Consider the following 12,710-nt stretch of genomic DNA (forward strand, 5'->3'; position numbering starts at 1 on the left):
GAGATTGACGCGATGCTGCTATTCGACCATATTGCCCAGGCTGAGCTGCATCCTCAAAGCCAAGCTCCTTGGAGTCTTGATACTGGGAAGCACCATGGATGCTTTCGTCTCAAAGCTGTCATATCATGCCACGAGTTTTGCCATCCGTTCCTGTCTCGCATTGACATCAAACTACGTCGCCAAGCATGCAGGCTCATTACTCAAGGTAAGTACTCTGCAACGAGAGGAGCTTCAGACTATCTAACGATACAAGCAGACAGTCGACAATGGACCTTTGCGCAGAGAGCTTGATAAACTCCAGCGGCGTCTGGCTCGAAAGATTGAGGTGCGTGTTTGGAGGTTGGTGGAGTGTGCTTGCACAACAACAACGCATATGTTCGTCTTTCAATCATCCTTGCTCGATGTATCTGACCCGATATTCTGCAGCTACTGTCCCCAATCCTTGAGTCTATAGAGCTTCGCTATGCCCAGGGTGAGACAGCCCTTGAGACCGTCATACAAACTTCGCAAGACCTCCGCAGAGAAATAGACTGCTTGGAGGCGAGAATCATGCTCGCGCAGCCTGAGAATCAAGGGGACAGATCTACTGCGAAAGTCACCAGCAACTCAGATGCAGGTGAAGTCCTGGCCATAATCGACGACATCAAGGACCTGATCACCAACATTGATGACGCAATCCCGCTTGTCAACCTCTGGATTTCCTCTTTGGGAACTACTCCGACCCAGACTACACCATTCTCCCCCTCGAGACTGTTACAAGCCAGCATGCTACTAAATATCGCTGATACACAGCATGTATTGAATTCCTCCGGATCCACGCAGATCGGGCCAGATTTTTATGTTTCGTTGTACATGCTCTTTCGAGGTCATGCATCGCTAAGAGACGACGAAGAGCCCTATGGCGTTGGGGAAGGCCAGCGAAAGCCGCTGTGGCAACAAGTCATGCGCAAGGCTAGAGTTCGCTTGTACCGGATGTCACACCATACTGGCCACGGAACGCAGCAGGAGTCGCGCACAGCACCAGAGACAAGCTACGAGTATCAGCTTCGGATCGTGGAGGATCTAGACGATGGACTGCTACACACCAGCGATGGGCGGACGCCAGTTTCGGCCTCATATGACGGTGTCATCGCGGCCGGAATGCAACAAGCACTACCCATAGGACAAGTGTCCAAGCTATTATATACGGAGGTTGGTGGCCTACTCAACATTGTCCCCGACGACGATCAACGCGGCAACCCAGTTCTGCTGTTGAAGAGAGAAGTCGGTGTCACTATAACAAGCGAAAACCTTGTTAAGCGCGAACCAGATCAAGAGATCCGAAGTCGACCTGACTTTCACATACCTTCGGGCGACGAGGGTGTTCAGGGTGAAATCAACAGGCAATTGTTCGGAGAGGATGATGCGGCCGAGCATACCTCTGTCGGATGCAACAAAAATGCGCGGCTGGCCGAGTCAGGCATCGCGAACGGCGCCTTGTGGCAGCTACCTCCAAATCTTGATCCGGAGTGGTTGGCTCTCGAGGTCTACACGCCCGAAGATGATGAAGGCTGCGGATCAGACACCAGTAGTCAAACAATCGATGATCCGCAGCAGATTCAGAACTCGATTTCGGAAGATGCTGAGCAGATCAGATCGGACAGCTGTGGACGCACAAGTGATTATACAGATACATTCCGTGTCGACGCCAATCTCTGTAAACAGTTCTCACGCATGAGCACGGGACCAGTTGAACAGTTGCCTTCATTCCATGTCAAGCAAGGATTCGAGTCCTCGAGCACCGACACATTTCATCGCCCAAATGGTAGGTCTAGCCCAGTGCCATCACAATTGGCCCAGTCCAGCATTACCGACAAGAGCTCCCTCCACGACGAGCATAACACGAGACGCGAAAGGGACAGAACACTTCTCCAGCGCTCCCCCTTCGGCGCGATCACGACCTCGCTCTCGCTCCTCGAGATGCTCTTGCGCCTCACAAGCCTGCAGGAGTTTGAGCAGAAGACGCACCTCGCGATCCCAGATCACCTGTTACGGTTCTACCTCGACGAGTCCGCGTCGACGAGCGGGCTGCGCGGACAGCAGCGCGTTTCGGCTAGGAGAGAGGCCGAAGCCAAGATGGGGTTTGATCCTTACACGGACTCGCCGGCGTTCGACGGACGATGAGTTGAATGGCATCAATGTTGTCGCGGATGTGGAAGGCATTAGTCCACATTGGTGCTTTTGTCAAGCTTTGCGCGTATGAACAATTAGACATTCCGTATCTACACATTATTGTGGAAACAAGTTGCCCGATCCATGACGCTTTTCCCCTATCCGACCCTTGTGAAACAGCGCCAACACTATTCCCTCTAATATGATCGATGTGTCCACAGTTTTCTCTTGTGCCAGCTTATTCGTCATCCTCCGAGTCACTGTCATCCCCAGGATCCGGCATGACCACGCTGTTCAAGAACGTCACCTATCTTTCGTCAGCATTTGCCCAGCAGGCGTCGTGTCTTGGGCGAATCCAACTATCATGCTTTTAGAAGGTGGAGGGGGGCTCACAAATCCGACCAGAGCGCGTATGGACTCCATGATTCGTTCCTGTGCATCTGGCGCGGTAAAGTCGTGGTCCGAGAACTTCTTGCCCACCGTGTAGTTCTTGAGCTTGAGGAGCTCGATATCGCGGTGCTCGGGATCGACGCCCTGTACTGGCAGGTCAGCATGTTGCAACTTATACCCGCACAACAAGTAGGCACAGGGTCATGACAAAGCAGCGCCGAAGTGGAAATGACCGACCTTTGGTCTCGTCTTGAGTGCGCTTTCCTTGTTCGCTTCAGCAAAAGCTCGGATGACGGCAGCGGCCTCGTCGATTTCGACTTCGTCGCGAGTTGCATTGCTCTTTCCACCTTTCTTGTTCTTTTTGTTCTGGAGGCTTTCATATTTCGCGGCCTCGGCCAAGAAATTGTCGCGGAAAGCCGGGTCCATCAAGATGCGGCGAATGCGGTGTGGACGTTCGTCTACGCTGGCACGCAGCCTCGCGAGGGCGTCCTTGTCTGGACACCACAGGCCACCTCCGATGAAGCACTTCTGTGGTTCCACATGGATGTAGTAACAGGCGTATGGACCTTTACGCCCAGTCCGTGACCTACAAGCTTTGTCAGTCTGATTACGACAGATGCGCAACCTGCATGAAGGCATTGGTTCTGTGCGTCGGGAGAAAGCTCACCATGCAGCAGAATAGTGTGGCTAGGTTCGCATTAACATCTCCAGGAGAAATTGAGTGGATAAATGGACACCTACTTTGTATGGAGTTGGATCCTTGCTAAACCGCACATCCCGGTAGATCCTGAAGATCACGTCCTTCAGAGGTAGCTCAGGGACAGTCTCGTCGGCCTCGGTGATCTTCTCTGTTATGCTCTCCACGAATGACTCCCAGTCCTTGAGCGACCGTCGATACTCCTCGTCATGTACTGCAAGGTCTGTCAATCCTGAATATATTCCAAGTGCACAGCAAGAGGAGCCGGCGGTGAGTCTTACGCTTGAGCCAGCTACGTTTGTTGTTGGCTTTGAGGTCCTTCAAGAACAAGAGAGTGTTGGGGTGAATACGTTCCGGCTCATAGTCGATGCCGCCGGTATCTCTCAGCTTTGGAAGTGGTATGAAAGTGACCCTCGACTCCTCATCGTCCTCGTCTTCGTCCTCGTCCTCACCCTCGCCACGATCAACTCTGCCTGCTTTCACCGGTGCCTTGACTTGAGCCTTTCCCGCACCTGGTCTTCCTCGCTTTTTGATCTTGGGCGACTGCTTGCTTGCGGTGCGAGCCGCATTGCTTGAGCTCTCGTCAGACTCGTCGTCGTCATAGTCGTCCTGATCCTCCGCCTCGTCCTCGGATCCTTCCAGGAAGTCCTCGTCATCCGTAGAGTTGGCAACTGCCCGCTTCCTCCCTGCGGAGTCGCCACGCTGCTTCTTTGCATGTCCGTCGCGATTCGGAGACGCCTTCTTCCCTGCACTGCCGCGCTTCGTCTTTGCGACCTTTCGCGGCGGTTCTTGTTCTTCGACGGAATCGCTTACGTCATCCTCAAAGTATGTGCTGGTCTTGCCTGTGCTCAGGCGCTGCGACCGGCGGCGTGACGACGCCAGCCTGTCAGGTGCGCTGCTCAATTGCGTGGTTGCGGCCATTGCGAAAGGCGCTCAGCAACCGAAACCGGATTGAAAACGTCGTGGTAGCTGCGAGTACGTGCATGGGCAAGCAAGACCGGAAGCTCGGTGGGAGGCGATGACGCTTTACCAGGGCTGTTGCGCTTTACGCGTTTCAGCAGCGCGCCTTCTGCACGCAGTCACGTGCATCATCAACCCAACTGCCGCAACAGCTTGCGAGGCTCTCGCTGCACGAAATCCTTCCATCTCCGCTGGTTGAATTCCCAGTGCACCGGCGATTACGGTTCTGTGCAGGACGGTCCTTCTTTGCCAGATTGCTCCAAACGAGAGCTACAACGTCACGGGGACCTTCTCGCTTCCAGAGGACCCTCGATGATCGCACATCCGCGAATGGCAGTTCGACAGCACGATGTCGTCCATAACAATGAGTGCTCGATAAGAGTCACGACCGCCAAAGGTAGGCTCAACTTGATGATGATGGGAGACTGATCGCCATGTCCCAAAGGTCTTGCATCGCCGCATTGCAAACACCATGCCGAGCATCACTCTTAAGACTCAGAGTCTCGGCAGCCTGACCAAGACAAGGATCTTGATCACGGAAGCGATGCGCTGGTTACCAGTCTTAAGCCAGCCGCTCGGACAGTCGCTTAAGTAAGTCCCATACTTTCTGATCGATCTCCGTGAGTGGCGGAGAAGGACTGTCGTTATGCCGATGCCAGCAATGCTGACATGCACCAGCTTGTCACTTGCAGAACACCCCTGGCCAAGGCCCGCCCTCTCCCCTCCCCCAAGCAAGCTCGCGCAGCGACAGGTCGTGCGTGCTATGAGCACCTCCGCCACCCGTCCGCAAAATCATTGACGATGATATTTCTACATCCCCAAGAACGACTGCTTACATGCCGTCAGTAGCTGCTGCCGATGGAACAAGATAATCGCCCATACAGATCGAAGGAGGTATCACGACGGCACAGCAGACATCCGCGAACTGGTTCGCGACCAGAAGAGGCGACAGGTATGTACGGGTACCTGAACCGCGTTGTATTTGGGCGCCGTAAGCAATTACAAGCATAAACGAACTTCCGTACGATGGCCCACCAGCCTTGACCATGCTGCCATCTCATGACATACAGTATTAGCGGCCTAGAGAAGCGTCGCCCCCACCAGCCCTACCTGCCTGCACTGTGGCACTGCCACTTCGACGGATTGGGCCTGGCAAGTCTGTGCGACTGGCTGGTGAGCATCCCCGCTGAGGTGACACCCCAGCAGCTGAAAGCAGGGGTGCATCCACAGCCCCGGTTAGTGCTCTCAGCTTAAACTATGCTTGAGCCTATTCACGGCCATGGCCTCGGCGATCAAGCACCGGCTCGCCAAAAGTGACTCCAGTCCGTCACCCTGGCAGAACCACTTTCGGGACTTTTGGCCATCCGGACTCCAAAGAGCGGTCGATCGTCCTTTTGTCTCGGCCGTGCGGCATGCATGGCAACTGTGTCTGGTGGGCGATCTGGCACTTGTTTCCTTTGTTGCTGGACTGCTGCCTCGTCGATGCTCGAGACTGTCGCTACCACGAGTGGTGGCCCCGACGGCTGAGCAATCTAGCGTCGTGGGCTCAAGCCTGCTCAAGCCGTGTTGGAGAGTGCCATCCACTACTGTGTGCCCTCTCGCGACGGGCCACACTGGTTTGTTGGAGGCTGTCGGCATCAGTTGTTGTTGGGCAGCGGAAATTGTGGTGGACAAGCTTTGCGGACGGTCGTTTGGGCCTCAGCCACTACGTGCGTCCACCCTATTAGCTCATGGGACCAAGCATACTGGGAGATGACCCGACAATCCGACCTCTAGCACCACGCCGGTGCAGAAGCTGTCCGTCGAAAAAGGGCAACAGGCGTCGATCTTGGCTCCACGCGGTCCTGCTAGGAAGCACAATAGTCCATTGCTTCGTGCCGGCCCAGCCTCTCCCGGTATTGTTTGGGCTAAGTCAAGGCGAGGCAGAACGGACCGTCGTCAGAGTGCCTTACCGGGAAGGATGTGGCGTCTTGATCTGCATGGGTCGGCAGTGGCATTTGGGCAAGATTCCTCAGCTGCGCGGCACAATTTGAGTCTCAGTCCGCATACTGGGCTGATGCTTGGGCACAAGTGGTGTGTGGTACTACATACTCATTTTCCCTGGCACAAGATGGCAAGGCTATGCCTGCCGTCATAGAAAGCCTCGCTGTTCTGTTTAGCTGGCTTGGCCCATGCAAGCCATTGGCCATGAGCTGTATGCAATCCTCGACAGGATCCAGCTAGCCGCAGCCTAGGCCGACATGGACAGGGGCTGCTTGATGGACCCTGGTTTGTCACCGCCTCCAGTCCGGAAGAACTCGAGCGAGCTAATGCAGTCCGAAGAGTCACTGGCGAAGCTGCAGATCGCTCCGTCTATGAGACCGAGGAGTGGCGCTGCAAAGGTGATTCGACCTTGTTGTGGAGAACCAGAGGCATCAGGCTGGATTCTGGGTAAACACATCTTGCATCCTCCGGCGCATATAAAGAGACGGAGCACGCCCCCCACGGAATCGGCTGTTCGTGTAAGTCAAGTGTTGCCCTCTCTGCGCAGCTCCTTGCACAGCACCTTTCTGGCCCTGTCTACCCAAACAGCCAAGATGCGCTCTCACATCCAACTCATCAACCTCTTCCTGCTCCCTCTGGCAGTCTCTGCTGGAGAGTCTGTGAGCAAGGTCAGCCTCGCTGGCTTCATTCCCCTCAAGGCCAACGACTACAGCGCTGCTCGCGTTGGTGCCAACAGCCTCCTCCTTGCCCGCCAGTCATCATGCCCTGGTGGTTACTGTGACGGCGGGTGCATGGCTATCGGCGGCACTTGCTGTAATGATGGCAATGGCTACTGCGAGCTCGGTTACTACTGTACCGCGACTGCCTGCTGTAAGATTGGCAAGATTTGCTCCGGCTCGGGCGGCGGCGGCGGCGGCGGTGGTGGTTCCGGTGGCGGTTCCGGTGGCGGGTCTGGGTCCGGCACCTGTGGTGTTTCTCAGGCAGTTTGCGACGACGGCTGCATGCCTCTCGGCAACGTCTGCTGCAACGATGGCACTGGCTCTTGCAAGGCCGGCTACTACTGCACGGCCACCGCCTGCTGCCGAATCGGCCAGACTTGCGATGAGCCTCCTTCCAACCCCAGCGGCACCGTGGGAGGCGGAGGCGGCGGCGGCGGCGTAACTGCGACGTCGACTTCTAAGCCCTTTGGCGGCGTCACCAGCTTGCCCACTGCCACTTCTGACGACGACACCTTCATCTTCGGTCCGACAACGACCAGCGATGACGACTCGACCTCGACCTCCTCTCGCAGTTCGACCAGAAGCTCGACCAGAAGCTCGACCTCCACATCCGCCACGGCTGCCACCACTCCCGGCTCGTTGGGCGGCTCGGCTCCTCCTCCGCCCCCTGGTGCTGGTGCTCAGCTCGAGCCCAACGCGAAGCTTGCCGCCGGCATCGTTGGCGCCGTCGCTGGTGTCGCTGCCATGCTCTTCTAAGTCATCCATCGCCACTGACTAAACAACCAAGCCAGGTGTCCGTGGTCACACCTTGCGCGGAGAAGTGGAGGATATAATAGTGATCTAGGTCCCCTTTTTATTATTTGATGATTCATGTCCTGTTCCTGGCTCGTACAGACTCAAATATACCCCAAATTATCCCCCAATTTCATGAGGTTCTCATTTCGGCGCGCTGAACGTCGGAGAGAAGACGAAAGATTGCACAACTATTTAGTGGAGTAAATTGCCTCGCCGCACATAATATCAAACCAATACTCTTCATGGCACATATTTTTTTTCTTCTCCTGCACGTGCAGTAGCAGCAGCAGCATGACGAGTGACCGAGCTTTAAGTCACGCCCTGTTATCTATTCCGATGTAGATGATTTGTCCCCGGGTGTCTTCCCACGTAGTTTTAATCTCGTCTGACTTGCTTCGGCCGGGTCGCGTCCAGGCAGGCAGGCTCTTTCTTGTGTCTGGCTGAGATTGGCGCGCAACCAGCCCTTCCCGCCTCTTTATCTATCTCTCTCTCTCTCTCTTTAAATTCTAGAGCTGGTCGGGCATTTGTCGTAGTTTGTTTCCGCTCTCGTCATTGCAGTCAGTGTGCCAGTCTGCCTGCTTGCCCCTGGGATTTGCAGAATATGTGTCCAACATGTCAAGAAAGAGCTCGAAAAGAGTGAAGTCAAGGCCTCCGCAATATGACGGGGGATACGGATTGCATCGGCACGACCTAGGCACATATTCAAGTACCTAGGTATTCATATAAGATAAGGGAAATCTCGGAAGGCAAAGGGGGGAGCTTTGATAAATCATAAGATTCTCTGCACAGGGGTCTTGACGGGACTTTGTCAACAGCAGAGGGGGGAAGGAAGGGCCTAGGGCTGACGGGATAAACAAAAACAAAGAGGGTAAGAAAAAAGGAAAGAAAAAGAAAAGAAAAGAAAAGGTTAGTGCCAAGTAAAAGGGGAAAGGGGTTCCCCAAAAGGACGTGCCTCATTTCGTACGACCCAACTAGCCATCATAACAATGAAAATAATACTTCTGCAAGCTTGGTCGCAGACGCAAATGACTGGACTGGGCTGCGTTTTCACCCCGATCATAGGCATGAGTGGAAAAGAGTGACAGATAGGATGCACAGGCATCTTACTCCCACACCATCTGGTCACACAAAACACCAGTGCCACGACCAATCCACCAGACACGATGGATCAAGCATATAACAAGCCGCCTGGGGCAATTCTTATTGCACGAGAAATCTACCAAATAGAATACGCCACCGCGAGACCACCGGATGGTGCTCGAACCTGACAGCTAGCTAGCATGGTATTCGTGCACGCTCTGCCCAAATGCTGCCCGGCGGGCTCTAGCGAAAGCTAGCTCTCAAGAAACACCACACACCAACTCGTCGTCTTGTTACCTTGACGAGATGAAACACCCATCCAATTAAAAAGCCGCTTTGCCAACGCCAGAGAAGCAACGATGAAGAGCACCCCATCATACAACACAATGTGCGGCTAACCATTTTTCATCAATGACCAATTCCAATCAGATCCAAGAGGACCATGGCTTCAGCCCAGTGCTGCATTGGCGCCTATGAGCGGGGGCGTCGGCGGCTTCTCTAATATCTCCGCGTACCCGTCTAGGCCGTTGCCGATGACTTGCACCACATCAAAAATGTGCGAACCCTTGAAAGTCTCGGCCCAGAGACGAATGACGGCGGCTGCAAGCTGACGCAGCTTGATCCCCTCGTTGGCATGACCGTTGATGCTGCTACCAGTAGAGCCGTTGCTGTTGTTTCGCGCCAGGGAAGGGTCAATCGGCACAGCAAACTCAGTCTCGTCGAGCATCCGTCTCAGCATGGCAAGAAGATTGCGCTCCTCCGGTGACAGAGGACTGTCGCTCGGCCCAATGGCGCTCAGAGTGATCAGCCACTTTGACAGCAGTATTGCACATTCCAGGTTACAGACTAGAGACACTCTTAGTATATCTCCACCGAGGCGTAAGTGCCAATGATGTGGGATGAAAAAACTTACGGGAATGCTGCATGCTCCACTCTGTTGACTTTCGCCGCGCCACATAGTTGACACCAAGCTTGACGAGCATGGACAAAGCATGTATCGCCTGGAGGACGGCCCGGTTTAATCGTACACTTCGGATGAGGTATGGTGCATTACTGAAACCTTGGGCAATAAGGCTTGCGTCGCGAGTCTCAAGCACTCGACTCGGGCTGAGGTCGGTGTAGAGGCGAATTGAGGCCAGTCGCCACAGAGCCGTTGAGTTGTATACAACGGCGCCCCCGGGGAAAGATTCGCTGTTGATATTCTGTCCGCTCTCGCTGGCCCGTGCTTGCTGCTGTTCAAAACTCATCTGCCAGAAACGCAGGGCCTGGAAACAGTCATCGACGTCATCCGGCCGTAGACCCCGAGGTGCCTCGAAGGACGGCACAGATGTGAATGATGTCTGCTTGAGCAGGAATATGTGCTGAAGTAACGCATGGATCAGGACGTAGTTGCCCAGCGAGGAAATGTATGGCGGCGGTCCTTGCGGCGACCTGCTGAACAGCCTGGAGAATGCATCTTGGAGTGACGTGTCCATTGATGCGACAGAGTGACGCATTTCCTGCCACTGCCATGCACTCTCCGCCCTCCACAATCTCGAAGAGTTTGGCAGAAACAGATTGAGCTCCGATGTCAATAGCGAAGGTGGCATATTGTATGCAATACTGCAGAGATTCGAGAAGCAGTATGCTGTGAGTTTCATGCGATTGGCACCTTCGATACGGACCCACGATTCCCAGTCTGCTGTCTGGGTCGACTCGGAGACGAGACCCTCTTCGCGGACTAGTAGTGACAACAGACTTTGTAGCGAAAGAGCTTCGTGAAGAATAGCTTTTGCGCCCCACAGGCCTACAGCGAACAATAGGAGGATAGCCTGTGTGGTTTCCATTCGCGCTTGAGGGGTATTTGGTGAACTGTTGAACTGCCTGTTAGTATGCTGCAGTGATATGGATGAGGAATGGCAGGAGGGTCCTAGAAGAATTGCATAGTAACGTACTAAGGTTCACGATGCGTGTCTTGTGTCATTGGGCGCTCTTGCTGTACAGAGCTGAAAGAGTGCCGAAAACCGTGACTCGGTGATGGCCTTGTTGAATGTGGACTATACGCTGCGGGAGTCGGCAGAAGACCTGAAACCTCACGACTGCGCCGCCGACGGATTTGTTCGAGGGCGACAGCTTTTGCCGCGTACCACAGAGCATTGCTACGATGGCTTTCGAACCTGTACTGTGCGCCAACGGCAAGAATAGCCAGAAGAAGTTCCGGCGACATGTCCACTGCGCTGAGAGTGGGCAGATGAAGGATAGGAAGGTGGTCATGAAACCCGCTCACATATCCCTCCACAAACCTGGTAAGGGTGTGCCGAGATGGGAAGATGAAATCACTCGGAAGAACAGTGGTGAACTCGTCCAAACGATTCTTCAGCGTGTTGTGATCCGTAGCCGAAAGCCGCTGGAAGGCTGCTTTTCCAGCATCATCACTCATCCGCACGCCCTCTTGCATGTCGCGTGGATCTGGGGCGAGGGAGGAGAATCGGGTTGGCATTTGAGATGCGGGTTTCGATGGTCCGCCTTTCTGGAGCCAGGAACTAACGGACTGCTCACCCTCAAAACCAGGCGGCAAGAAGTGTGCAGACGTCGAAAACTCGTCCAAGAAAAGGTTGAAGTCTTCCGGCGGCGTGGGTCCAGGATGGCCCTGGAAGCCCACAGTGGGTGGCTCGTGGTCTCGCGCTCGATCGCCGTACCCGACTACATCATCGTAGTTTTTGATACGCTGATTGCTCATATCGGTGACCATCGGCGTGATGGCGTTCATTTCATTCGCCGATGCCAACTGCGTCGCGGCGTCCGACAAGAGATCCAGGTTGCAGGCCGCGGGGCGTGATGGCACGCGATGGTCCGCACCCATGCCTCCTATCGATGTGATCTGCTCCCGCTGGTACGGCTGTGCCTGCTGGTGCTGGTGTGGCATAGACATGAGATCTTGAGCAGCACGCGCCTCGGCTGGGATTGGCTGCGGAGGTGATTGCTGTGGGTTATGCACCCCAGATTCACCAGAGGACGACTTTCTTGGTCTGTTGCCATCCTTGCTCGAGCCCTCGTTCAGATGAACCAACTTCTCGTGGCGTACAAGAAGATCCCTGATATCCATCAAACACGTAAGCAGGCTATCACGGTAGAAGTCTGGAGCATTACTGGGCAGGTGCTATGGTGGTTCGATATACTGAGGATATCGTGGGGCCTGTGAAAGCAAAGGCGTGGAGAAATGCTGTACTCTGGCGGTGACGCACAGCAAGGGACCAACGTGAAAGAAGAACACTAGATGCAGAGCATGGCAACAATCGGAAGGGGCAATGGTGTATTATGTGCTCCAGTCGGCAGAATCGGGATTGACCCCGCCAGGATGTAGGATTGGAGGGTACGAGCGGGCAGAGGAGAATTGGCCCAGCGCTACCCCAAAGATCACAACGCTTGGGGATACGCAGGCGCGGAGACGGTGTGCGGAATGAGGACCAAGAAATTGCTTCATCGTGTGACATACCTACGCCCAAATGTTTTACCACAGCGAGCCCAGCCGCAGCTGAACGGCTTCTCTTTCGTATGTGTACGCTCGTGACGCTGGACATGTTCGACACGCCTGGGGAAGTCAGCACGGGCGCAAGGTGTGTTGCAGAGGGCAGGAAGTTTGCACATACCTGAATCGTTTGCTGCAATACCTGCAAGGCAGCGTCTTGGGCTTCTGTTGCTTACCATCCGTGGCCTCGTCGGCCGTCATCGTGTTGTTGTCCATCGGTGAGAGCAGTTGCATAACGAGCGTGTAAGAGTATGTTACGGAGGGTAGGCAGCAGTGCTGACTTCTGTTGGAGATGCAGGCAACAACTGGTTACCGACAGCCTCTTAGGTTTCAAGCGCTCTCCGGGTCGTGGTTTGAGGCCAAGCGGCTCGCAGTCTTTTTCTGGTTGGGACAACCAAATATTCGGAGAGTCGCGATCGGTGTTGGA

The 12,710-nt window shown here is 54.7% G+C and overlaps 5 protein-coding genes across 5 annotated transcripts; 3 read left to right on the forward strand and 2 right to left on the reverse strand.

The window, feature by feature from the left end:
• Window positions 1-94: 94 nt before the first annotated feature.
• Window positions 95-2,163, forward strand: B0I36DRAFT_367425 (RanGTP-binding protein-domain-containing protein; the record flags this gene model as incomplete). Its single annotated transcript, XM_046159461.1, has 3 exons — window positions 95-205; window positions 257-325; window positions 427-2,163. 3 exons carry the CDS (start codon window positions 95-97, stop codon window positions 2,161-2,163), a joined length of 1,917 nt encoding a protein of 638 aa, XP_046007156.1.
• Window positions 2,164-2,389: 226 nt separating this feature from the next.
• B0I36DRAFT_367426 (uncharacterized protein) lies at window positions 2,390-4,159 on the reverse strand (the record flags this gene model as incomplete). Its single annotated transcript, XM_046159462.1, has 6 exons — window positions 2,390-2,458; window positions 2,545-2,685; window positions 2,779-3,127; window positions 3,209-3,228; window positions 3,283-3,452; window positions 3,520-4,159. The coding sequence occupies 6 exons, from the start codon at window positions 4,157-4,159 to the stop codon at window positions 2,390-2,392; spliced, it is 1,389 nt and encodes a 462-aa protein (XP_046007157.1).
• A 1,389-nt stretch (window positions 4,160-5,548) lies between these two features.
• Window positions 5,549-6,030, forward strand: B0I36DRAFT_333521 (uncharacterized protein). Its single transcript, XM_046155232.1, has one exon. The coding sequence runs from the start codon at window positions 5,611-5,613 to the stop codon at window positions 5,923-5,925; it is 315 nt and encodes a 104-aa protein (XP_046007158.1). The 5' UTR covers window positions 5,549-5,610; the 3' UTR covers window positions 5,926-6,030.
• Window positions 6,031-7,028: 998 nt separating this feature from the next.
• B0I36DRAFT_333523 (uncharacterized protein) lies at window positions 7,029-7,942 on the forward strand. The gene has a single exon (XM_046155233.1). The coding sequence runs from the start codon at window positions 7,183-7,185 to the stop codon at window positions 7,654-7,656; it is 474 nt and encodes a 157-aa protein (XP_046007159.1). The 5' UTR covers window positions 7,029-7,182; the 3' UTR covers window positions 7,657-7,942.
• A 1,281-nt stretch (window positions 7,943-9,223) lies between these two features.
• Window positions 9,224-12,484, reverse strand: B0I36DRAFT_252471 (uncharacterized protein; the record flags this gene model as incomplete). The annotated part of the gene is made up of 5 exons (XM_046150688.1): window positions 9,224-9,621; window positions 9,689-10,626; window positions 10,710-11,849; window positions 12,251-12,346; window positions 12,405-12,484. 5 exons carry the CDS (start codon window positions 12,482-12,484, stop codon window positions 9,224-9,226), a joined length of 2,652 nt encoding a protein of 883 aa, XP_046007160.1.
• Between the last annotated feature and the right edge of the window lie 226 nt (window positions 12,485-12,710).

The sequence above is a fragment of the Microdochium trichocladiopsis genome (genome assembly GCF_020744255.1).
Source record: "Microdochium trichocladiopsis strain MPI-CAGE-CH-0230 chromosome Unknown B0I36scaffold_10, whole genome shotgun sequence".
In the NCBI taxonomy this organism is placed as follows: domain Eukaryota; kingdom Fungi; phylum Ascomycota; class Sordariomycetes; order Xylariales; family Microdochiaceae; genus Microdochium; species Microdochium trichocladiopsis.